The sequence below is a fragment of the Gossypium hirsutum genome, chromosome D01 (genome assembly GCF_007990345.1).
Source record: "Gossypium hirsutum isolate 1008001.06 chromosome D01, Gossypium_hirsutum_v2.1, whole genome shotgun sequence".
Lineage (NCBI taxonomy): Eukaryota > Viridiplantae > Streptophyta > Magnoliopsida > Malvales > Malvaceae > Gossypium > Gossypium hirsutum.
Window position 1 is genome coordinate 64,386,017 of NC_053437.1, and position 26,698 is coordinate 64,412,714.

A 26,698-nucleotide genomic window follows, 5' to 3' on the forward strand; every position below is an offset into this window, starting at 1 on the left:
AGAGATGATGATGAGAAATTTTATTTCAAGAGCTCTGCTCTCTAAGATCAATCTAGAGAGTAACAATTTTAAAACCCATTTTTTAATTATTTTAATAAAAAATATTAAAAATGTTATATGGTTTATTAAAATAAAATATATTTGCATCTAAATAATAAATGCTATTAAAAAGAAAAATAATTAGTCTCATATGTATAAAGGATTAAAAGTCGATCTCATTAAGAGACAAGTCTAAAAACCAATATAAAAATAAATTACCCGAGTTCAAGCAATAAACAGTATTTTAAGCGAATCTAATTTAAAATAGAGCCTTGACCAATTACTTAGTCAACTTCTTCAATCTTAGGGCCAGCACCGCTTCCACCAGACGGAGGAGCATCCTCATCCATACTACCACCCATATCACCACCAGCACCTTGGTACATTTTAGCAATGATAGGGTTACAAACACTCTCCAATTCCTTCATTTTATCTTCAAATTCATCAGCTTCAGCCAACTGGTTACTATCCAACCATTGAATAGCTTCTTCAATAGCATCTTCAATCTTTTCTTATCATCTGGTGAGAGCTTTGAACCAATCTTTTCATCTTTCACTGTGTTTCTCATGTTGTAAGCGTAATTCTCCAATGCGTTCTTTGATTCAACTTTCTTCTTGTGTTCTTCGTCTTCAGATTTGTATTTCTCAGCTTCTTGAACCATCTTTTCGATCTCTTCTTTCGAAAGTCTTCCTTTATCGTTCGTGATGGTGATTTTGTTCTTTTGACCGGTTGTTTTGTCTTCGGCTGAAACGTTTAAGATGCCGTTGGCGTCAATATCGAAGCACACAGTAATTTGCGGTACACCTCGTGGAGCCGGTGGGATGCCGGAGAGTTCGAATTTGCCTAATAAGTTGTTATCTCTTGTTCTTGTTCGTTCACCTTCGTAAACTTGGATTAATACACCGGGTTGGTTATCGGAGTATGTTGAAAAGACCTGTTCTTTCTTGGTGGGGATGGTAGTGTTTCTTGGGATCAAAACAGTCATCACACCGCCGGCGGTTTCTAATCCGAGGGATAACGGGGTGACATCTAAAAGCAGGAGGTCTTGTACCTTTTCATTGCCTTCGCCGCTTAAGATTGCGGCTTGGACTGCGGCACCGTACGCGACAGCTTCGTCAGGGTTGATGCTTTTGCAAAGCTCTTTACCATTGAAGAAATCCTGCAATAGTTGTTGAACTTTGGGAATTCTAGTGGAACCACCAACGAGGACGACATCATGGACACTGCTCTTGTCCATCTTGGCATCCCTTAAGCATTTCTCAACTGGTTCCATACACTTTCGGAATAGATCCATGTTGAGTTCCTCAAATCTGGCTCGGGTTATGGTTGAGTAAAAGTCGATACCTTCGTATAACGAATCTATTTCAATGGTGGTTTGAGCGGTGGACGAAAGAGTTCTTTTCGCCCTCTCGCAAGAAGTCCTCAACCTTCTAAGGGCTCTAGGATTACCACTAATGTCTTTCTTGTTCTTTCTCTTGAACTCTTGCACGAAATGGTTCACCATTCGGTTATCGAAATCTTCGCCTCCAAGGTGAGTGTCTCCGGCAGTGGCCTTCACTTCAAAGATACCTTCTTCAATGGTGAGAAGGGAGACATCAAAAGTACCGCCACCGAGATCAAAGATCAAGACATTCTTTTCACCGACACTGGTTGCCTTCTTGTCAAGACCGTAAGCAATGGCTGCAGCTGTTGGTTCATTGATGATTCGCATGACGTTGAGTCCAGCAATGACACCAGCATCTTTTGTCGCTTGACGCTGAGAATCATTGAAGTATGCAGGGACGGTAACCACGGCATTCTTAACTGTAAAACCAAGGTAAGCCTCAGCGATTTCACGCATCTTAATGAGGACCATAGAAGAGATTTCCTCAGCAGCAAATTGCTTCTCCTCGCCCTTGTAATTGACGACAATCATTGGTTTGTCACCAGGTCCTGCTATGACCTTGAATGGCCACAATTTGATATCACTTTGAACTGAAGAATCAGTGAATCTACGACCAATCAACCTCTTAGCATCTGTAGATGATGAAGCGCATTAGTTTACATTAAATAAAAACAATGAACAATACAACAAGAAAAACAAGAGACTAAGCACAATATTTTAATCCATAAACTATATGATGATATGAATAAGCATCAAAAACACAAAACATTTTGATCATGTTATTTAAACTGAGTGTGAGTGAAAACATTGATTACTGATATTTGAAGTTCACGTTCTTGTATTTATATTAACGCGAATACTTTAATAAAATGAAGAGTCAAAACATACATAATATAACTAGTGAAACTAGTTACGGTATAACGTTGATTATACTAGTTCATATTATAGTTATCATAATTAAAAACTATAATCTAATGCAATTTCATACATGTCATGCAAAAATAATGATACCATAAAACTAGATTATGAATTAGAACCAATAAGCATTGACCATTAACACTTATCAGCTCTGTTTTAAGACTTTTAAGAGCAGAAGGTCAAATAAAACTAAGACTAAAGCAAAAAACTACGCAATAACAACTCTAATAAACAAGCCAAAGTTTAATTCAACAAATAGCTAACAATTCACCTAAATATTCAAGAAACAGTACGATTCAGCTTTGAACTAGGATCTAAAAACAAGCTAAGGTTGTTCTCCCTACGTAAATCTTGGAAAACTTAGCTCGTAAACTTCAGATCTGTATTTTTTTGTAATTCATCAAATAGCTACAGCTCACATAAGGATACAAAAAACAGTACGATTCAGCTTCGAACTATAATCTAAAAACAAGCTAAAGCTGTTCTTCCTACGCTAGTCATAGCAAACTTAGCTCGTAAACTTCAGTTTTTTTTTTTTTGCAACTCATCAAATAGCTAACAGTTCACATAAAGATTCAAAAAGCGGTACCATTCAAGCTTCGAACTAGAATCTAAAAACAAGTTAAATCTGTTCTTCCTACGTAAATCTTAGCAGTCTTAGCTCGTAAGCTTCAGATCTGTATTTTTAAGCAAAACAACTAACCTTAGCATAGATCGAAACTATGCAAATTCAGATCCAATCAAATACCAGATTCAAACTTCAAAATAAAGCAAAGTTACAAAACAGAGTCGAAGCTTACCGAACACGGTGTTAATCGGGTTCATTGCAACCTGGTTCTTTGCTGCATCTCCGATCAAACGCTCGGTATCAGTAAAACCAACATAAGACGGCGTCGTTCTGTTACCTTGATCGTTAGCGATGATTTCAACACGGTCATGTTGCCAAACACCGACGCAAGAATAAGTTGTACCGAGATCGATACCGATAGCTGGACCTTCTCCTTTACCGGCCATTACTAACTATTTGTTGTGTAGACGAAAAGAATGTAAAGAACAAAGAAGAAAAATAACGAAAACTGAGAAACAGCTACGAACGGCTAGGGTTTCAAGTTGAAGCATACGAAGCAAAGAGTCCGTTTATATAGAGTTTTTTAAAAAAGAAAATTGATTTCTAGAATGTTCTAATCCCTGGAGATTTGGAACGGTCGGATGTCGGAAATTGTTTTAACGGTTACAGATCCATTTTAGCCTTTCATGTCTAAATCGGTAATTTTCATTTAGATGTCCATGGTTCGAGCTGAATCGATATTCAATTTTTTTAAAAGTTAAACTCGAGCTCGAGTTTAACTCAGTCCAATTCACTAAAAGAACTAATATCATTGTTTAAAAATAATCATAAAATTTTATATTAATATTTATAAAATAAATTATTATTCAATCTCAACTCAAGATCTATTGAAAAAATCACCTCACCCATGAATAGATATAATAGTTATATAAAATGTGTTTGAGTTGAGTAAATATATTATGGAGACTATTGTATTGAGAGTCGAATTGTATTTATGCGTTATATAAAGAATAAAATAATTTTTTTATTAAAATTTTTATCAAATTTTATTATTAAAAACTGATCTTACACGTGTATGATTTCAATACGCTATATGTGATTATATAATTATTACGTGAAAACTTTGAAGTAAGTTCGAGATGGTTGAACTCGATTACATTTTTTTCGAAACTAACCAATAAATGGTCGCCACGTCATGGAGGACAGATATCTGATGGGATATGGACCATACGTTTGAGATCTAACGTTTCTGATTGGGAGAAGAAAATGGCGAATGCGAAGAATCTTGTTACGGCTGTTTCTCATTGGACGGTCAACATCTAGGAAGATTCATTCTATGTGAGGAAAAATAAAAGGTTAAAACTCGAAGACCCTTTTGGTCTTTTCCGTTGTCTGCTTTTACCTTTTGTCTGTGTTGGGCTCGAGTAACGCGCAAGTTGGATAGTGAAAAGACGTAAAAGGACACTTATGCAAGTGCCTGGATGCACAAATGAAATTGATTATATATGGTCAAATTATACAATAGTCCCTGTACTATGCCTAACTTATAATATTAGTCATTATACTTTAATTTAATCAAATTTACAACATATACAAGTATAAAGACTAATAACATAATTTAACTTTTTATTATTGCCTTCTTTTACTTTTTTCTATGTCGTGCTCGACGAAAACGCAAGTTGTTGGTGTGAAAAGACGTAAAAGAACACTTGTGCACGTGCCTTGCACAAAGAAAAATGATAGAATAAGCTAATAATTATATTTACATGGTCAAATTAAGCTCTTGATTATGGAAATAAATAATTACATAATCAAGAATCTAATCAATTTATAATTTAATACTAATTAATTAGTTTTAGTTAATTACTTAATTTTTTTTGGTAATAAAATAAATAAAATATCATATTAAATTGTGGTATGTAAATCAATTAAGTGTGAGTTTGGATGGACGCAGTGATGTAGTGCAGTGCGGTTAGTTTACTTTTTATCTTATGCTACAGTATCTAGTCTCATCGCCACCATTATTTTTACACTAACCGCAGGTAAACACACCGCCCATCTAAACTCACGCTAAATCTTGCATAAAAGGAACTCCACATCCCGCAGCAAAGGTTCGAAGGACGTCTCCATACGAATGGGCTGGTTTCGCCAAGAAGCCAGTTATTGTATTCGCTTCATGATAAACATGTTTGAAGTTAACAGTCCACTCTCAACAGCAAAACTTGACAGTCTGTCTAAATATGTCCGCTTCAGTCCCTCCACTTACAATTCCCTCATTGTTAGTTTCCACTATTATCTTCTTATGATCCAAAGACCAAGCTAAAAACAATCCATTCAAAATGGCCCAAACCTTTGCAATACCTACGATATTAGTCTCTAAACTTTTTAATAGTACACCGGCAATGTACCAGATACTAACCCTATATATATTATATACTTGATAAATAGGTATACTTTTTTTGGTTTTTTTAATCAAATATAATATCTCATTTCATTCAAAAGTGGGAGGTTCAAAATCAAACCATTACTACATCCTAACCCAACCGAGAAGAGAAACAAAAAATAAATCACTATAGGCCACCAAATGAGTATTGATTAACCTTTCTAATAGTGGATTTGGGAGAGGGATCATCACCATGCAATGGGGAGCCCATTCATGTATAAAGGTGCTAGTGAGTTGTATAAATGCGTATGATCTCATCTACCTCACGGGTCCCTCAATTCTATTGACTAATGGACTCGAAAAGCCAATGACGAAGATAACAACAAGTACAATCACAAGAGAGTTGAAATCCCGATAAGACTCAACAGATCAAAGTCACCTAATATTTAGAGAATCGAACTCCATGAGACTTGAAGGATACAACCATCCTAGGCAAAGGATAAATTTATTAATTCGGTCAGACCTCATCCTATGGACAAAGCCCAAGATAAAAAAAAGGATCGATGATCAGCTGTTCCACGACCAAACATCCAATCACCGTAACAACACTAAAACTAGAGACTTAGATGGTTTTGTGTGTGGTGGATGTGCACAAGGGGTGGTTGAGTGCATGGAACCTGTTTGAGCAAAGGCTCGAGCAATTATAGGTGGGTTGTGTTTGACACATTCCATGGGCTTCCATCATGTCATGCTTGAGAGTGGTGCTGTCTCGATTGTTAATAAACTTCATTTTAATAGTATTGATTTGTCTATTCCGAGTCAATTGTTATTAAAAGTCCAAAGTTTGGATGTTTGATTTGATTCATTTATTTTTTCTTACGTAACTCGTTCGTTCAATAAAATCGTAGATTGTTTCAATCATGTGGGCATAGAATATGACCATACTCTCACATCTAGACTAAATCATAGGTCCTCTATTCATGGTATTGTGGTTAATGATGATTCTAATTATGAATGAATGCCCCATTAAGAATATCAGAGATAGGTCTGTCCCTCCATGTTGCAGGTTGAAAGAATGAAATTCACATATCTGCCTAAGTTAAATTATGCATCAAGTTGTCATCTTGGATGCAAATTGTAATAGCATTTGAATCAAACTCATTCCCCAACAAGGCCCATTTTGGTTCAATTAATAAAGTATGTTTGAAGTAGCAAATGGGCTGAATGGTGGGTTGGTTGCCCCACAATAAGCTTAAGTCATATGCTAAAGATTTGGGGTTAAGATCTAGAGAATATGCCAGCTCTCTATACTTAGCAGAAACAGATTAAATTCTTAGTTGAATATGATGTTCATATTAATGTATAATTGCTTTAATGGTAAAATTATCAAATAAATGCATTTAGAATAATGAATTACTATGATAAAATTATACAAATTATGACTTCAAATCATGTTAATTACATCTTCAAATTATCGATGTTATAATAATTAAATTCTTCCATTACTAAATCGATAATTTAATTGTTAAATGACACATAAGATTTTATGTGATATAATTTGAAATGAAAATTTTAATATAAAATAAATATAATAAAAAATTAGTTTTGAGGTTTTCGAAACTTTTAAAAAAGTTTTATCGTTCGTTCTTTTCTTTTTCAATTTTACTTTATAACAATGTTCTTTTTTTTTAAAAAAAAATTGTTTTAAATTTAGCTACATAAGGATTGGCGTGTCATTTAATAGTTAAATTAATAATTTTAATAACAAAAGGACCTGATTGATTTAATATCGATAATTTAGAGATGTGATTAAAATATTTTGAAGTTTTGAGACTAATTTAGAATGAGAGTTGTAATTTGATAATGTTTAGATAATACAGAATATCGAAAATAATTAAAACTTATCATGTAAAAAAAACATAAATAATAATATGTTAAAATTTATGTAAAACAAATTATTAAAGTGTAAATAGAGACAAATTCGATGGGAGAAAGTAGGGCCTTGACTTCCTTGTTATTATTTTTAAATAACTATGACCAAACTATACTTTTACGACTACTAAAAATTAGTTGATTTAGTCTTAACTTGATTGATATGGATATTGTTACCAATGTAGGAGTATATGAGTTTGAGTGCGCTAAAACGCATTATTCTCCTATTTATGGGTTGGAAGGGACTATAGATAGTTCTAGAAAAAATACTAATAAAAATTAATAATTTAAGTTAAAATTTTTTAAGGTATTTTTTAAATATTTTTTTCTAAAGGAATTATTTAAATTTTTTAACATAAAATTTTTAATTTTGACCTTTATAAAATTTTATACTTTTATCTTGATTTTTCAACACAAAATTCCTGATTTCTTCTAAGCGTAAAGGATTATCTAAACATAATATTTATATTAATATATGTTTGGTATGATTACATTTTTTGAATTAAAATTATATCATTACGATAAATCATTCAAATATATAAAATGAATTGAAACATTACATGAAAATAACATAGAAAATAAAAAAAATTATTTGGAATTTAATCCATTCAAACCTTAAACTTGAACTTGAACCCTGAACTTAAAACCCGAACCCTTAAACTCAAAATCTCGAATCTATTCAGGGCTCAAGATTTTGGGTTTAAGGTTTGGAGTATTTTTTAAAAAAAATTATGTATTAATGACATTAAAAAATTGCCGAAATATTATTATATAATTCAGAATAAACCATGAATGATGTAGTGAGAAATGTCCATAAAATAATTTCTTATTTTGAACACATTAATTTGCTCTTTTCTTTAATTCCTTATCCAAAAAAAAAAAGCAATTTTCCTAAATAGCCTTCTCTTTTAATACCCAAACTTGAAATCGAGTTTTCTCCTCTTTTTCTCGATAACTTTTTTTATACAATTCTTAACTTATTTATAACCTTCAATTCCTAAAGTGATGATATAACGCGTTTGAATAAATATATTCTAAATGTTGCAACAACAATGATATTAACTAAGTTAAAACACAATTAACCTATTGCAAGCTAACTTGTTTGTTAAAAAAGAAAACGAAATCGTTTCACTATGAAAATTGATGTGCTCTTGTATGTTTATAAGATTCTTTTGACTACCACCATCCGATTATGTTCTTTTTCATATTTTATCTATGATACCAAATTATAATCGTATTTTTTATATCGTATCTAAAATTATCGGATATAACAAGTTTGGGAGTCATATTTTACTTTCTTATTTTATAATTCATTGAAGAATACATTGGAAATATATTAGGTACATCACCTGTTTGTGTATCAAATTTGAGGCTTACATTCCAAGTGATATATGAATGGCTACAATCCATAAGGCAATTATGTGTGCTTTCATTTTCATGACTAAAATCCCAATCCAAATTTAATTTTGTCCTCATCTAATTCTAGTATTTCCATCAACTCTTATTTATAGTCTAATTAATGCACTGCCTCTGATGTTTGGCTAATCATTAATGTTGTTGATTTATAGTAAAATTGTTGGAGAAAAATTATATATGGTTTTTATTTGCGTATTATATATAAATTTTTACGCAATTAAAAGTTAAATTATTTTGCCGATTGAGTTTTAGTTCGATTAGTGTGGGTATTGTTGCTAATGTATGAAGACGTGTGTTTAAATGTGTTGAAACGCATTATCCTGCTAATTACGGGTTAGAGAGGGGTTATGGGTAGTTTTAGACATTTGTCAAAGAGAGCAGATATGATCAAAACCTATATTGAGATTGTTTAAAAATACACGAACTTTAATTTTGTGCGATTTTATACATGAAATTTTAATTTGATTAAATTTCACAAATCACTATCAACATTATCGAATTAGCATCATTTTACGTTGATATATTGCATATACAAACAATTATATTAATATGAAAATAAATATATGCATCAATTTCTTAAATGTGTATAACTAAATCAAAAACAAAATTTCATGTATACATATAAATCACAATTCAAGTTTCATGTGTACAATTTTACCAAATCAAAGTTCATATATCAAATTGTACATTGGATCAAAGTTCATGTATAAATTTGATATTTCATTTTGAATGATATCAAGAATATAGAGTTTCAACTGATTTAAACTTAGTTGGCACCGTTGCCCTTGCAACAACTTGGAGGATATGGGTTCGAACACGTTTAAATCTATTTTTCTTTTAATTTAAGAGTTGAGAGAGATTATAGATAGAGATAGACTTTGTATAAAAAAAATCGAGTTACGAGTTTTTAAAAAATAATTCCACATCTTCTATCTAGTAGAATTTATTTTAAAAAAATATATATGAAATTAAACTATAAAAATTAAATCCTCAAGTGTTTGAACAAAAGAATTTATAAGTGAAATGCCAAGTGTGCTTTTGCATTAAAGAGACTTGATGGAGAGTGACTAAGCTTGGAGAATGGACTTTGTCAATGTAAAATTGATAGCTTAAGCCACGAATTAAATTGCCATTGCAAGTGGAATCATATTAAGCTGTTTGTATCAATGGCAACCATAAATCCCACCCTCTGCTTTCCCAGTTTCCTTTACCGTAAGGAAGAGGGAGATCTTAGACTCCACTTATTAAAATATCAATGGGAATGGCGTATATTAATACTAGAATTATTATATATATATCAAAATCGAAAATCCGAATTCGAAATTAATTTAAACAAAAGAACAATTTAATTCAAAACGATCAAGGTAAGAAATCCAAAATGGCCTAATTAAGAAAATGTCAATTGGTAATCACAAATGACTTGAATTCAAAACAAACTAAACTGAAAATGATTAATTTTTTTGTTGAGCGGGAAATTTTTGACTGCCAGGAAGTCAACCTAATCCCTTAACAACTGAAAGTATTGTCCTTCCGACAAGGTTGCCTCCCGTGCTCTGCTGAGAGATAGTGTGCCATGAGCGACTGCTTAAAGGGTTGGTTCACAGAGCCAAGTGCCTCGACCATACATGGGTGTATTGCCACACACCAAGGGGACGTGAGCGTCTCGCCCTAGGTGAGATTCAAACCCCTAACCTATAACATATAGGTTGCTTGTTGGTGAAGATGGTACCACTTGGATACTTAGAAAACTTCTCCTGAAAGAATCGACCAATTGTCAACAATTTTAAAACTTGAATTGACTTTACGAGATTGACTTAGTAATCACCCAACTATAATAAATTTCTTTTTTTATCACCCAACTATAAAAAGTTATAGACTCATCACTCAACTATGAACCTAATAAATTTACTCTTTTTTTTCATGGTTGTTGATTTATGATACAGTAATTTTTGAACTGCAGAACAAAAATTGGGTGATGGGAAATTGGTTAGTTTCTAGGGAGGATACAAAATTTTCCAGGAAAATTTTAATGTCACATTCCATCATGTATCCTATAACAAGGACGTAGAAGATGTGGCCTGAATGTGACCGCTCATCTTTCAGATATGAACCAGCTGCGATAAGGGTTAGGAGGAGGGTTTCGTAAAAGAATCAAAATCATAAAATAATGATAAAATATTTCGACCTATTCGGGGTCGTTGGATTACAACTTGTTGATTCTGGTTCGGGTCTCTTTCAAAATTCCCTCAATTGCACCCATTTCAACATGTGGAATGGAAGGAAAGAAGGTACTTATTCCAAATGCAAAATGGTGATTGGAAAAATCGTATTCTTTTCATCTTGAAAGATTTTATGGAAGTATATCATTTATATAACCTAAGAATTAGGAGATAAATAACATCAAACAATTTGAATTTTGTTTTGATTAGTGAATTTTAATCCAAAATGATATTGAAATTTATAAAAATAAGAGTAAACTATACCCAAAGTAACTAAATTATTAGTAAGTTTACGTTTTGATCACTCAACTTTAAAATGTTACAAAAATAGTTATTAAAGTATTTGAAAGTTTTTATTCATTTAAATCACGGGACTGTTAATGTTTTTTTTATAGAAAAAATTAGGTCAGCGAGCTCCAAACAACGATTTGATGATTGATACAATAAATCAATACCCATCAACGAGCAAAAAAACATACCTTAAATCCAAGTCAATTTGACGGTCGAAAATCGAAAAAGAAAATAGTTTGGATCTTTATTTGCAGATTCGTTATGTTTAAAATTTTTTTATGAAAAAAAATTTAAACTATAGATGAGAAGAGGAAAGAGAGTTTTCGATTGGCGCAAAATGTGCAAATAAAGAGGTAATTTACCAATAAAAGCCATTTTTTTAAAAAATTACCGAAATGAGCCCATTATTTAATTATTTACCGGAATGGTCCATTTTCCGCGAAATCGCGTCCACGTCAGCGCAATGGCAGGGTATGCGCCAGGAAAACTTTGAAAGGCCATAACTTTTTGCTCGGTTGTCCGATTGAAACGATTTTTTTTATTTCGAATAACTTTTCTGATTTGACACGTGTATAGAATAGGTCCGATAAATCATTAGAACGTAAGTAATATAATTAAGATAATAACAGTATTTTTATAATATATTAATTAATTAGTTTAGCTTAGTTGGTTAAGATGCTTGCTCTTTTCCCTTAGCACCTTGGTTCAAATCTTGTTAGTAATAATTTTGAATCTTTTTTGTACTTGTTGCATTTATTTTTTTAATCAATTAACTGGGCCCATTTCGGTAAATTTTTAAAAAATAGGGCTTTTTTGGTATTTTACCCAGTTAATTGATTAAAAAAATAAATGTAACAAGTGCAAAAAAGATTCAAATAAATGCAACAATTCTGTAAAAAAAATTCAGTGTTTATTTCAAATAAATAAGGAAAATAATGATTTGAATGTTTCAAAATTCAAAAATTTAGAGGTAAAAAATGATCTTTTTCGATGAAACTGCGGCAAACCGCCTTCGGCTGTTTGTCAGCGAGTAGATCTCGAAAAGTTATTCGAAATAAAAAAAAATCGTCTCAATCAGACAACCGAGTGAAAAGTTATGGCCTTTCAAAGTTTTCCAAGCTAAAAAACATAAACTGTTCATCCCACGTCAGCAAATCGCGTCCTAGAGGGAGCGATTTGCTCTGACGTGGACGCGATTTCCTGGCGTGTACCCTGACATCGCGCTGACGTGGACACAATTTCGCAGAAAATGGATCATTCCGGTAAATAATTAAATAATGAGCCTATTTCGGTAATTTAAAAAAAAAAGAACTTTTATTGGTAAATTACCCCAAATAAAGAAGGCCAAACAACAACAATTTTAACAATCCAATAACTTAAATGAAAACTTTTGAAAAATTTAACGATAATGTTATAACTTTTTAAAGTTAAGAAATCAAAACATAAACTTACTAATAATTTAAAAAAAAACTGACAATAGAAGTAAAATCTTGACAAATGAATTCAGAAAACAAACATGCATGTAAAATCAAAAAATTATCACATGTCTCATTTATTTAATTTTTAATTTTTAAAATATTAATTAAACACACATGAAGATTTTTTAACTTGTTGAATTGAAAAAAATCAACCACCAAAGAATCATATAATTATTTATTAAACAAATTAAAAATGATTTGGCCAAGAAAAAGAACAAATTAAAAATGAGTCAACACATGTATGTCATCAATTATTCATTTATACTCTACTTTATAGAGTTAAAAACTCCACGTAATAATCCAAAATAAAAAAAAGGTCGTTTTATAAAATCTAATATAGAACATATTGTTGAAAAATGTTCCAAAAAATGTGGGATTTTGGAATGTAGGACAAAAACAAGTAGATCAGTGACAATTCCAGATTTCTATATTCGGTAGTAAAAATTAAAAGGAATAACGAATACATATCCGATGAATATGATGAAGACCTTTGTATTAAGAGTTATATTGCATTTTATTTTTTTATTGAAAAAATTAACAAATTAATCCCTATCTATTAGATTAAAGAGCAAACTAGTATTGTTAAAATTGATCTATGTAAGCCAGAATGAAATACATGTGGTATATCACGTGTATTTGGTTATTCTGTAAGCTATGCTAGTTTTTAACCATAGAATGATTTATGTCCGGTTTGCTATTTAATCTAACGTATATGGATTAATTTACTTATTTTATGAGTAAAGAGAACAAAATGTAATTTAACTCCTAGTACAGAAACTTTCATGGTACTTTTACCGAAATAGAAAAATTATCCCTCAAAAAAAGGCACTTGATAGAAGGGTTTTACCGTATATGCTCCTGGTCCAATAAATGTTAGTCTCGGGTCCAATGTAACTCGGGATAAACCTGGAGTTTACACCCCAAAAAAGGGAAAGATCAGCAATATTTTTTAACCATAATCCATGCAGAATCTCCAAAGGTTTGCCTAAACTGACAATGACTTTCGATGGCTAAGTTAAAAAGAATACAAAAAGCACAACGAATCACCTTTATGATGCCAAATAAATACTGCCGGCTTGAGTATTTTCACTCCAATAATGTAAAATACATCATAACCCTTCCATTAATCTTCTCAGGCTTGCAATTGCATACCACCATGTGTGTCTTTGTTCTCCTATAAAGCCTCTCGTCAACCAATCTCGACTCTTGACAGACCTAAATTACATACTGAAAGCATCAATGGATAGCTCACAAGCTCCATGGCGTTTACGCCTAGAATCTGCTTTGCGGACTGTGCTAGCTTGTTCCATAGTGGGTTGCACTACCCTCTACGGGCCGGAATCTGTCCGGCATACCATAACGTTTCCTGCGTTTTCCTATGTGACAACTATCTTAATAGTCTCGGATGCTACACTTGGTGATGCCCTGCGAGGTTGTTGGCATGTTCTATGTGCCAGCATTCAAGTAATACTGCCTTCTATGTTGATTCTCCGGTTGATTGGACCATCAAGGTTCAACTTTGGACTAGCTGCTGTAGCAGTGGCACTTAGTTCATTCCTGATCGCGTTACCTGGTTCCACGCATTTGACGGCTAAGAGGATTGCCTTCGGTCAGACTGTGATTATTTATGTAGGTGCAGTTATTCAAGGTGCAAAAACTGGAATTATCATTCATCCGATTCATGTCGCAGCGAGCACAGCTCTTGGCGCCGTGGCATCTATTCTAGCCATGTTGTTTCCGTACCCTCACTTAGCCTACCGTGAGGTAAGTACCGAGCTGGAATATGAACTTGCTTTGTTTTGCATGGACCTGCATCTATTTTGCATCAAGATTTATGTATTGCATAAGCATAACGAAATAGTGCAATGTTTAGGGTCAAGTTTCATGGTGTTCATCCTCACCTAGTGCAGTAAAACACTAAAATAGATGCCAATAAACCTTTTCATCAAATATCCAATCATTTTCCTTCTATCTACAAGATGATGATGAGGATTACGTTAATTTCTTTTCTTTGTTAAAACTAAGAGCATGAAAGTTAAGGTACATCGAAAAGCATGGTCCTTCATAATGCATAAACAGGGAAGCAGAAGAATAGAAAAATCATGAAGCATCAGATTCTTAGTACCGCCATAAGGGAGAGTATATCCATATGTAGACCATTCAATTTTGGCTCAAATCTGAAAACTCAACCCAACCTGATTTAATCATAAAAAAGTCAACTTGAATCCGTCCAACTAGAACTTGAAATGCGTCAAGCTTGAGTGTCAAATCTGAATGACAAAACCTGAAATGACCCAAATCTGAAATTATCCGACCTGAAAAACTTAACTAGCAAACCCAAATGACCCAAGCTCAAAATAACTCAAACCCGAAACACACCAAATCCAAAACTGACCCGAACACAAAATAATCCGAAAATTTTAAAACCTAAATTGATCAATTCCAAAACTAACCTGATCAGCACAATTAATACATCTTTCTATATTCTTTTTTTTGACAAATATCTATCTTCTTTTTGTTTTGACTATTGTTTGCTCACATTCGGTTTAATGGTATATCATTGAACTTTCATGCTCAAAGTTGAACTGATATTTTACTTATCAAGTGTCTTCCACTCCCTTTGAAAACACACTTTGGCATGTTAGCCAGTGACTATATTAGGAATTAATCAGTAACCTAAAGAAGGATTAAGCCCTTTTCATGAAATCTTATTCGTTTTAATATTCAACATTGGCTTTAGTTCAATCAGGGTATCCAATTTAACTGAATATAGTCTAATACTATGAATAGCCCTATCAATTGGACAGGTCAAGTTGATTTTAGATCCGTCTTTCCAGTTTTTAAAATTTTTGGGTCATTTTGGTTTCAGTTTGTTTGACTTTGGGTCATTTTGGGCTTGAGTCATTTGAGTTTGCCAGTCGTCTTTTTTGGATTGGGTCATCTTGGGTTCAAGTTATTTCAAGTTACTTCTTCAGGCCATTTCAGGTTCAAGTCATTTTTGTTTTGGGTCTTTTTAGGTTTGGTTTAGACAGGTTTGTATTGTTGACTTTCTATGGTTATATAAGGCTTAGATTTGGATTAATTGGGTCGAGTTTTGGGGTTCAAGTTAGAATTGACATGTCTAAATATGGATGTACAGGTAAGAAAGATATGCAGATTCTATGCGGAGAATGCTTCAAACAGGTTTAATCTCTTAGTGGAAGCTTTTTGTGCAAAAGGGGACATGGCAGCGCATAATTTAATAACAGATGCAAGGTTACTCTCTAAAGCAGGAGCCAAGCTAATTGGAAGTATCAAAGATAAACATGTAAGTGAAAAAGCAGTTAAAGAGCTAACCTTTTCTAATCTCTGTCTGAGCTTTTGTTTGAAAGTAACATTGACGAGGTGTTTTCTGTTAACAGGAAGGCATGCTTTGGGAGAAACCATGGTTGAGATTCTTGAAACCAAAGCGCTCAGATCCCGGAGAGAAACTGCAAGAGATGGATATGCCGATTCAAGGGATGGAATGGGCCTTAACCACTTGCACTTCCTTCCCCGTCAGGATGATGGACGAAGAGCTCGTAGATGTTCTACAAATTGAAAAGAAACAGATTGCTCTAAAACTTGAGCAAGCTATGCGTTCCGTGCCTTTTGATGCAGCAACAACTCCAGATATGAAGGGAGAAAATACAGACAGATCTCCGTGGACCCAAAAAGCCATTTCAACAAACCGTGAAGATCTGTCATCCTTCTTCTTCTTGTATTGTATGGAACTCCTACAAGACGGTCCTGCATGCATTTTAAAGAATGGTGAGGAAGCTAAAATACAAGAATCAAGTCAGCCAAAGAAGCAAGGAAAAAGCAGAGTGAAACAGATGCAGAGTTTCCACAGGGAAAACTTTGTTTTCGCAATCAAGTGCTCACTTTCTCTAGGTCTCGCTGTGCTATTCGGTTTGATATATAACAAAGAGAACGGATACTGGTCGGGACTAACAATTGCCATTAGTTTCGTAACAGAGCGACAAGCAACATTTATGGTGGCTAATGCCCGAGCGCAGGGGACAGCCATGGGATCAGTATATGGAATACTATGCTGCTTTATTTTTAAAAAGCTTACAGATTTAAGGTTCTTACTTCTACTTCCTTGGATCATTTTCACCAGTTTTCTGAGACATAGTCGCATGTATGGCCAAGCTGGTGGGATTGCAGCGGTTATAGGGGCATCGCTGATATTGGGAAGGAAAAACTACGGCACTCCAAGTGAATTTGCAATTGCTAGAACCGCAGAAGCTACCATCGGATTACTATGCTTCGTCGCAGTGGAGATTCTGTTCCATCCTTCAAGATCTGCAACACTAGCAAAAACAGAACTCTCAAGGACCTTAAGAGCAGTTCAAGATTGCTTTAAGGTAATAAGTCTTCATACTGATCGAAAAGAAAATTTGATGGAACTAATGCGAGAAAAGCAGAAGAAGCTGAAATATCATGTCAGGGAACTGCAAAATTTCATTGCAGAAGCTGAATTGGAGCCGAATTTCTGGTTCCTGCCATTTCATTGTGGTTGCTACAATAAGCTTCTAATATCTATTTGCAAAATGACAGATTTGCTACACTTTACTATCCATCTAATCGGATTTCTCTCAGCAGCATCCCAGATGCTGGGAGTCACTTGGGAGGAGATCCAAGAACAGATAAAGAATATCCTAGAACATCTCGTGGACAAAACAGGCTCTTTATCAAAATGCCTGGATAAGGTATTACTAATTAAGTCTCTGGAAGAGATTGAAAAACAGTTGCAAATGGAAAGTGTATCCCAAGACCTTGAGTTGGGAAAATCACCAAATGCAGATGTCTCTACACGATTGGGGTATGAAGAAACCAGCATTTCTGAGATCGAAAAGTCTTTTCTTCAATATACAATCAGAGTGGCAGATAAGACCGAGCGTAATGAAGTCGAAGAGATGCTTAAGAGCCAAATGGTTCTATGTCTAAGCAGCCTAGGCTACTGTCTTAATGATTTGAAGAGAGAAGCCACAGAAACAGAGAAAGAAATAGCTGAACTACTGAAATGGGAGAATCCAACAAGGCATGTAAATTTTCCTGAACTGTTATCTAAGCTTCATGCCACATGATAAAAATACAAACTCACACGAAACCTGTCAAATTGCAAGCCATATGAGGAAGCCTCAACGGTGACCCAGCTATCTCTGGTTCAATTTCATTTTTCTCTGCAACTAGATAAAAGAGACAACAAAAGTGAATATGTGAACTAGGCCTTTTCAAAGCCTATGTATATAGGTAGCAAGGAGGTTTCAATGCAATTTGCAAAAATTCTTCGGGACTTATCCAATCCGGAAAAGCTATATTCAGGATAGTATGGATCAAGTGATTGACCATCCTCAGTTGAAATGCCATCCCCTCTTTCAGCTCCAACACAATGCGATGCTGCTATACGTTTAAAGTATTTGTGTAGGGAAATCATTTCCCCTAGTTGCTGCTAAAGCACTTATGAATGTAAAGAATAAAAATATTTCTCAAACAAATTTCAACAATAAGATGACATTTATAGCAACAATTTTTCAAAGGTTTTCAACAACAATGATTTGTCTCTATTTCCAAAATAAGTCGGTCTACAAAAGCTAATCATCTAAATGTCCATTTCAGACACTTTTAAAAAAAAATGCAAAATCTTCAATAGTTTTCATATTTCGGGTCCGCCATCACGAAGTGATACGCTATAACCAGAACAAAAATGAAGATTCCAAGGAAACTTGCGAAGAAACCAAGGTCTTGATCGTCAATCATCTGAAACATTACAAGCAACAATAACAGGATAAATCAGTTTCGGAACATAATCTTTCTCATTTCATAGGGCATATATCTTGCAGCCAAAATGGAGTAAAGAATGAAAACACCAACAACCAGAAATAAAAACAGAAGTTTGTGAATAACACTTTACTCTTTTCTATATCACTAACCAGAAAAGCATACTAGAAACAGCAAATTTCCCAATCGCAACATTAAAACTAATTATAAAATTAAACAACTCTGATAAAAACAGTACTAAGACACTTAATCAAATCATGACTGCTTCCAACTATTGAGTTAAAACCCAAATGATGAGTTAAACTGCCACACTCAAATTCAAAACTTTGTTGGAACATAGTGAGGCCAACCTAGAGATAACAATCGATGGTGTGGATTCCAATATTTGTGAATATCTGACTTGCTTTCTACATATTCAAGTAATATTTGGATTTGGATATTTAATTACTATCTGCATAGGATTCGAAAAAGCTGTGAATATTACTGATCCGAATCTGCTTTACTTTTATAGATAACAAATTCAGATATCTAAATCCATTATCAACTTTACATATTAAAAATTGTATTCTAAAAACTTTCTAGACTCACTAACTTCATATGTTTAACGGATTTGGATATTTGATTGATAATTTAATTAATTTTCGGATAGTAATATTCAAATTTAATACGGAAAGATAAGGATTTAGGTTTTAAAGCAGATTTGCAGTCTCAGATTCAAATTCAAAATCGAATTCGAATATGAAGTTCACGAAAATTGCAGATATCTAAACTGTTCTCATTCCTAGGCCAACACATCCACTATTCCGATCAAAGCATAAAACTGGAAGCTCAAACAAAAAATAAACCACAAACTAAAATTTCTTAAGAAGCAATAATAGATCGGTCATGGATGATCAGCAGGAAAAGAAGATTAAATCTTTCTCGAACAACACCATAGTGGAACCAAGAATTCAGTTCTAAAAGTTAATACTCGGTGATTATGAAAAATTAGTAGCTAAAAAAAGAACAAATTTAATGGCAGAATTTAGAACACTTACGATGAGAGCTTAAAAGGTAATGAAGAAAAGACGAATCTGAAAACTCCCAAATGGTCACTCACAATACTAGAAACACGCAAGTATTGGCAGTGTTTTAAACAAAACTGGGCGACAGTTCAGGGTTGGCTTATAAACGAGGTCGTTTTGCAGCAAAAACATATGGTTAAATTCATATATTAGTCTCTATATTTTTCAAATATTGTATATTTAGTCCCTATACTTTAATTTGGTAGATTTTAGTCCCTATACTTTTAAAATTTTAAATTCTAATCCTGACCAAACAGCAGCAATTAATCCAGATTTTTATTGAGTAATATATGAAAATGATTAGCTGATATGGCATCACACATCTTAATGAATTTAACAATTATGAGAACTAAAATATTAAAATTTGAAAAGTAAAGGGACTAATAGCTAAAATTAACCAAATTTAAAAAAAAAATTAATGTGGCTGCTGGGATTCGAGCCCAGGTCTCCACGGCCACAACGTGGAATTCTTACCACTAAACTACAGCCACAATTTGTTAAAGTTAGAAAAGTTAAAAAACTAATATGTAAAATTAACCAAAACATATTAAAGAAAAAAGGTTTAGTGTGGCTGCTGGGATTCGAGCCCAGGTCTCCACGGCCACAACGTGGAATTCTTACCACTAAACTACAGCCACAAGTTGACATGGGATCCCAAAGTCAGTTTTTAACTATTAAGATGTTACATTATTTTCAATATTTTTGGTCTAATTCGAATAAAAATTTAATTTTTTTTGGTATTCGAGTTATCTGAAAATCTAAATAAAAAATATAAAACTACGTCATTTTGATAAGTATTTACCCATTAAGTTAAAAGGCAAAATCATTATATTGTTTATATAGTTAAATAATATTGTATTTCGTTTACTAGTTAAATAATCGGTCCATATAAATGCAATAATGAGTATAAATAATAGAATTCATTAACTCGACTCGATTTGATTCGATTCGAAAAATTTTTAAATTGAGTTCGGTTGCTAAAATGGGATTCGTCAACTCAATTAACTTAAAATTTTTTGACTTAATCAAATACTCACCCCTACTAACAACTATGTTATAAGTAATTTCTTCTAAACTCTCCATTATAACCTCTTTTATAATATTAGGAAAAAAATATTTACTTCACTAATATTAAAATAACTTATTATAATATGTAAACAATTTTAAAATTGTGTTATACATATATTTTACCTTATTTATTAAAAAATATTAAACAAGTGCTTTTGAGATATTATTTTATTAAACATCATTTTTACTTTACAATAAATCATATATTGATGGCATTTCTCAACTTTCAAAACTTAATTCTAATTAATTTAAACTTATACTCAATCTAATTTGATTTTATCATAAAATGTTAATTAAATTCATTCAAATTGAATTTTAATTTATTCGAACTCAAATTAAGATTAAATCGATATTTACTTACCAAAAATCATTTCACGGTAAAAGTATTATAGAGAGAAGTCAAATTATATTTTGTCTCTCTACACAAAAATGAGTAAATTAGTCTTTGTACATTAAATCAATGAGCAAAATTAAAATTTTCATCCGTTTATATTGTTAAAAACTAGCGTGGCTAATAGAATAACCAAACTATGACCTATGGCGTATCACGTGTACCTAATATAATAGTTGTATAAAGATTGGTTTTTAACGGTAGAAATAGATGAATTTTTTAATAGAAAGATCGATTTACTTTTTGATCTAACGTGTAGAATTATTTTGCCTACTTTTTTATAGAGGGGACAAAATGCAATTTAACTCTTAGTACTTGGGTCGCCATAGTACTTTTACCTAATTTCATCCAAGTCTAGTCAAAATAAATTATACTAAAAGTTAAATTTAACAAAACTCTCTCAATAATTTGGAGTGGGCGTGCCAGAATGGTTATCGGGCATGACTAGAAATAATGTGGGCTTTGCCCGCGCATGTTTGAATCCTGCCGCTCACGTTTTTGTGCTACTAGCAATGCCTGCAATGATATTTTTTTAGGATAATATAATTTTTTACCCCTAAATTTGGCAATTAGTTCATTTTGGTGTTTGTACTTTTTTGGTCCACTTCGATCCTTGAACTTAACAATTAAATTCATTTTTATCCCTAAATTTAAGTTTTTCCAAGATCTGATGACATGACTGGTGTTAATGGAACAAGGCCGGATCAGATAAACCGACTGAGAACTGATCGATATAATGGTTTGAACATAGGTGTTGAACCAATTGACCCGAAAATTGCTTGAAATTGATAAAAATAAAAAATCAAGATAGAAAACGACAATTGAACAAGTTGAATCGGTTTAATAAAATTTTTAATTTTAATTTTTTAAATTTTTATAAAAATTTAATTATTTATTTAATTATTGTTCGGCCAACAGTCGAATTGATTGAATTGGGAACCAGTGGTCTAATCTTTTTAATCATGAGATGTAGTTATTAAAATATTGAATATGACACTCTGAAATTTGACTACATTATCACTTGAAAAAGTGAAATTTTATCTAAATTTTTAATTTTTTTCAAGTGGCGATGTGACACTACATCATCAAACTTTATATTTTTCTAGTCCAGTGATCAAAATGGACTTAATTGTTAAGTTCAAGTGTCAAAATAGACTAAAAGAAAAAATACAGATACCAAACTGAACTTAGTTGCCAAGTTCAGGGGTCAAAAATTATATTAACTCTTTATTAATTTTTTTAATATCTACAAAGGATACAAGTTACACAAATGTGTAAATGTTGAAACATTCTCAAGCATCTCCCAGTTCCTACCAAATAGATTCAACTGAAACAACAGTTTTCGCCGAAAATCGGGCTTCATGGCAAACAATCTCACTGCTCTTTCTCTGGAACCGGCTCCTCATTTCGATGTTCAAACGATACCGATGTTTCTTGATAAGTGCTCGAACTTGATTCTTTCGTGCTTAAATTGATACTAAGATAATCCGTCAAGACCTTCTTCGCACCCATGTTGCGATGTGCGATTTTGATGCTTGCGGAAAATGATGATCTATCCCCCTTGGCGGGGCTAGCTAGCTGTGCCGGTGAAAAGTTTGGGGTGGTAAATGTTGTTCTATAAGGTGTGCTTGAAACACTCTTTGGACCTATTAAACCGGCTCGTAACAGCGAAGAGAATTGCTCCGAATGTTTCGTTAAGTCATCTATGTAGAGCAGATCGTCGATACGTGCAACAATGTTATGTGCAAGGCTCTCCAACACTCTCGAGTAGCTTTCTAGAATCGATTTCCCAACATCCTAATCAACACCGTAACGACTTTTTGTAAGTACTAGCTTGGTAAGAACGGATGTTGTTATCGGGATTTATCGAAACATACCTTGTTGTATTGAATTTTGGTCATATCTAACGTAGTTTGAGGAAGACCGGGGAACCTTTGCTTCAAGCAAAGGAGGAGGCTCTCAGCTCGGTCCGCGAGTATGTCTCTCTTGTCTACATCAACCATCAAGTCCTTGACCAATTCCCAACTCGACCGGGCTGCATTGTTGACAGGCCTTTTACGCCATAAATACATCGAGGCCTCCACTCGGTTGGCAATCTCTATAGCTTGATGTTCGGAGGACAAATTAAGGCAATCGAGAAGACATTCGGGTGTAAACATATCTGATGAAATATGTCGATAAATGACATCACCTAAATTGGCTCGACCGTTCTGAAACACATTCGGAACAAGAAAACTTAACAACCAAGAAATCAACACGCCCGAGAAAGCGTAAACCCAAAAACTTATTACCTTTGGAAGTGCTTCCAAATACGATTCGGGGACTTCAATATCAGCAAGAGTAACATTGTTGATAGCCATTGCAGCTTTTAGTATCTGGTTCGTGCAATCCCGTTTATGTTGCAATTGCTTTCGTGAACTATCATCGAGGCCTCCTGGAGGTACTCGAGGTACGGGAAGCCACCATTTTTCCTCTTGTCGTTGAAGGGCTTTTCCGAAACAGTTCATCAATCCATCAGCTTCCGGGGCTACTATCCCTTGATCAACATACCAAAACTCGGTATCGACAAAGCTATCTAGTATTTCCTGCAACAATGTTGTTCATATCAACAAAACCAAATCATTACCGCATGGAAACGAGAATCAAACGATCTTACAAGAAGCATGTTGTCCAATTTTCTCAATGCAGGGAGGTTAACGTAAAGATCCGATCGAGGCCTACAAGTCATGACCTGAAAATCACAGATGATTTTGGTGTCAATGGCATTCGAATTGCTTGGGGAGCATGTTGTCCAATTTTCTCAATCGCATTGCATCAATACCGAATAAAAACATGTTCGCTTATCTAGCTTTTACCTCAAGCTTAGTTCCATCAGGAAAAGTCTGAAATGAAGGTACCAATTCAACAATGTGATCACTAACACAAAGAAGCCATTCGATCTCTCGTCGCCACATCTATTTCTTCTCAACCGGAACCGGTTCTAGCCTCCACATTTGCCCAAATAGGGTGGCTACAAAGTTAAAGCAGCCAATACCAAATCATAAAACAAATGCTCACGTTGAAAATTTGATTAAAAAAAGGATAACTTACACTAGTAGTCACCTAATTATTAGTAAATTTCTTTTTTAATCGCCTAACTATGATGAAAAGTTACAAAATGATCATCCGACTATTCGATTTTTTTCTTTTTTGATCACCAACCGGCTAATGATGGTAACTTTTAAAATTGGCATTAGAGCAACTTTAACCCTCAATATTTATACATTGTGTCAATTTAGTCTTGATTTAAAAAATCTAACCCTCAACGTTTACACATTGTGTAAAAATTTTTTAGAATCAAAATTAAATTGATATAATTTATAAATATTGCGGGTTAAAGTTTTTAAATGCTAATAAATAATTGGGTAAAAATTAATTTACTAATAATTGAGTTACTACCAACTTAATTTACCCAAAGAAAGAAACCATTGTTAGCAATAGCATACCACAAAGATTGGTGATGGCATTTGAAATAGCCAAAGCTGTGCAAACACCATTTCCACAACCAGACATATCTTCACCAAGCAGCAATTTAGCAAATCTTTCCTTCATCAATTCAATCTCTAAAAACCCATTAAAACCAGACACATTAGCATAATGATTCAAGCAAGTAAAATGAGGGCCACACACACACACATACATAGATACATACATACATAAATACACTATTTACCTGAAATTGTGGAGCTTTGTTTCTTTAATTTTGTATCATCCAATGGGGCCTCCTTTGCATCTTCACTACAACTAGAAGTGGAGCAGGAACTACTGTCACTGTGTTCTTTGTTGCTCTTTGTTTCTGCTGTCAAAATATCAGAACTTGAACTACTTTCACAACCCTTGTCTTCAAGCAACACTGCAGATGTACCCAATTGCATCCCATTTTCAACGAAGTTTTCATTTTTATCTACAAAGCTTCGGTTTTTTTCAACCAAGTCCTCCATTTCAGCTTTATTGCCACTATGCTTTAGCCTCTGCAAGCAAGAGCTGTTTGTGTCTATGTCTCTGCAACACAAGCTGGTAACAGATTTTGAAACCCAAAAGCTGTCAGCTTTAGGCTTTGGTGAAGACAAACAAGGCTTGAACTGGCAATGCTGTTGTTGGTGATAATGTGGTGTTGGGTGGAACTATTTGTTGTTGGTGGGTGAAATATCCATCCATAAGGTTGTAACCATGTCTGCTTCAATGGGGCAAATTGGAAGTTAAAAACAATAAATAAATGAAGAGAATTTTGGTATGGGTTTTATTTTTCCTTTATATTGTGACAAACATGTGGGAGTCTTGCATGATAACTCAAAAGCTATTGGTCCAATTGTTGATTTAGTCCTTCTATTATACTAAAATTTTAGATAAAATTTCTGTCTTAATTTGACATAGTTATTTGGTCCTCTATTTTATATTGTTATCATTAGTTGTTAAATTGATGATGTAGATTTGTTTACTGTCAAGGGCAGGTAGGGTTTAATCCCTAAAATTTGTATAATTATAAGTTAATACATGGTAAACTTTTATTTTAACCCTTTTAAGAATGATAAAATTTTCATTTAGTCATTTTAAAAGCTATAAACTTATAAGTTAATACAAAGGTAAAATTGTATTTTGACTCTTATAAAATTTATAATTCAATTTCGACCCTCCAAAAATTATAGTTTTGCCCCTATTTACTATTATTCGATCACACAATTAGGGCTAAATCCAATTAACAATGTTCATCCAACAATAAATTTACATGTCAACCGAATGCTAAAATTGTTCGAAAGAAGAAAATTCACATAATTGTTTTAGGGGCAACACCTAACAATATTATCGATTTGAATCTACTAATAACATTATAATAAAAGTAGTAAAATCAAATTATACCAAATTAAAGGATTAAATGCAAATTTCAGCAAGGGACTAAAACAATAATTAGACCAAAACATCTAAAGACCTCCCAAGTTTCCAAAATTTTTTTTTTTTGGATTTTTTAAAATCAACCTAAAAGTAAGGTGATGGGAAGTCGTGTAGCCGACGGATCCTATCCATTATGTCTACCATATTTGAGGTTCAAATCTTTCATTTTCTTTTTTTACTTTATTGCCAGTTCTTGAAGTTACCTGACAACCCTTTTTCATGGCCATCTTGAATTTAAAAAGAAAAATAATTTCAAATTTCAAAACATGTAAAGTAAGAATAATATTCACTTTATGATATGCTTATGTAAGTTATTTTCCACTTTTGTATGGTCATTCATGCAAATATCCCCTTTGGCATTTGAAATTTGACAACTAGGAATCTTCTTTTTCCTAATCCAAATCAAATTGGTCAAATCTTGTTTTCTTTCATAAAAGATTGGTTTAATTTAATATTTAAATTTAATGTATTGACAACCATAAACATTGATATGCTATTAAAAGTAAATATTGGCATGAGAATAAGGGTGCAATGATTGGTAATTGAGAGTGTCAGTAAAATGGCGATGGATTTGATATTAAGAAATGAGAGAGGAGGAAGCTCTTGATTGGAGTTAGAGATTTGTAATTGTACGACGAATGATTGGTATCTTAAACTTTGGTTTATGTCAAGAATATCAAATATAGTAGTTGATACTATAGCTAAGGAGGTCTGAAGACATACAATGGGATTGCTTGTATTTGCTCAATCACCTTCGGCGGTGCATGATGCAATCCTACAAGATAAGTACTAAATAAGTCTATTTTTAGTTTT

At 33.2% G+C, this 26,698-nt stretch overlaps 3 protein-coding genes, 1 long non-coding RNA gene, 2 other non-coding genes and 1 pseudogene across 6 annotated transcripts; 1 reads left to right on the forward strand and 6 right to left on the reverse strand.

Moving 5' to 3' along the window:
- Positions 1 to 164: 164 nt before the first annotated feature.
- Positions 165 to 3,568, reverse strand: LOC107939927 (heat shock cognate 70 kDa protein 2). Its single transcript, XM_016873317.2, is given in 3 exon segments — positions 165 to 553; positions 556 to 2,055; positions 3,142 to 3,568. Coding segments are annotated over 3 exon segments (1,944 nt in total). The 5' UTR covers positions 3,356 to 3,568; the 3' UTR covers positions 165 to 323.
- A 9,467-nt stretch (positions 3,569 to 13,035) lies between these two features.
- Positions 13,036 to 16,139, reverse strand: LOC107939933 (uncharacterized). The gene is made up of 2 exons (XR_005909664.1): positions 15,965 to 16,139; positions 13,036 to 14,912 (listed from the first exon to the last, which is right to left on the reverse strand). It is a non-coding gene; the product is annotated as an uncharacterized lncRNA (long non-coding RNA).
- On the forward strand, positions 13,868 to 18,182 carry LOC107939932 (uncharacterized). Its single transcript, XM_016873321.2, has 3 exons — positions 13,868 to 14,392; positions 15,768 to 15,935; positions 16,030 to 18,182. Exons 1-3 carry the CDS (start codon positions 13,868 to 13,870, stop codon positions 17,737 to 17,739), a joined length of 2,403 nt encoding a protein of 800 aa, XP_016728810.1. The 3' UTR covers positions 17,740 to 18,182.
- LOC107939934 (dolichyl-diphosphooligosaccharide--protein glycosyltransferase subunit 4C) lies at positions 18,151 to 18,412 on the reverse strand. Its single transcript, XM_016873322.2, has one exon. It carries the CDS (start codon positions 18,410 to 18,412, stop codon positions 18,299 to 18,301), a length of 114 nt encoding a protein of 37 aa, XP_016728811.1. The 3' UTR covers positions 18,151 to 18,298.
- Positions 18,413 to 19,916: 1,504 nt separating this feature from the next.
- On the reverse strand, positions 19,917 to 19,988 carry TRNAH-GUG (transfer RNA histidin (anticodon GUG)). Its single transcript has one exon. It is a non-coding gene; the product is annotated as a tRNA-His (tRNA).
- Positions 19,989 to 20,063: 75 nt separating this feature from the next.
- On the reverse strand, positions 20,064 to 20,135 carry TRNAH-GUG (transfer RNA histidin (anticodon GUG)). Its single transcript has one exon. It is a non-coding gene; the product is annotated as a tRNA-His (tRNA).
- Positions 20,136 to 22,131: 1,996 nt separating this feature from the next.
- On the reverse strand, positions 22,132 to 25,220 carry LOC107939912 (rop guanine nucleotide exchange factor 7-like; annotated as a pseudogene).
- Positions 25,221 to 26,698: the final 1,478 nt, after the last annotated feature.

Coding starts and splice junctions, on each gene's coding strand:
- LOC107939932 (XM_016873321.2), top strand. CDS start 13,868: ATGGATAGCTCACAAGCTCCATGGCGTTTACGCCTAGAATCTGCTTTG. Junction 14,393..15,767: donor CTCACTTAGCCTACCGTGAG/GTAAGTACCGAG, acceptor ATGGATGTACAG/GTAAGAAAGATATGCAGATT. Junction 15,936..16,029: donor GAAGTATCAAAGATAAACAT/GTAAGTGAAAAA, acceptor TTCTGTTAACAG/GAAGGCATGCTTTGGGAGAA.
- LOC107939934 (XM_016873322.2), bottom strand. CDS start 18,412: ATGATTGACGATCAAGACCTTGGTTTCTTCGCAAGTTTCCTTGGAATC.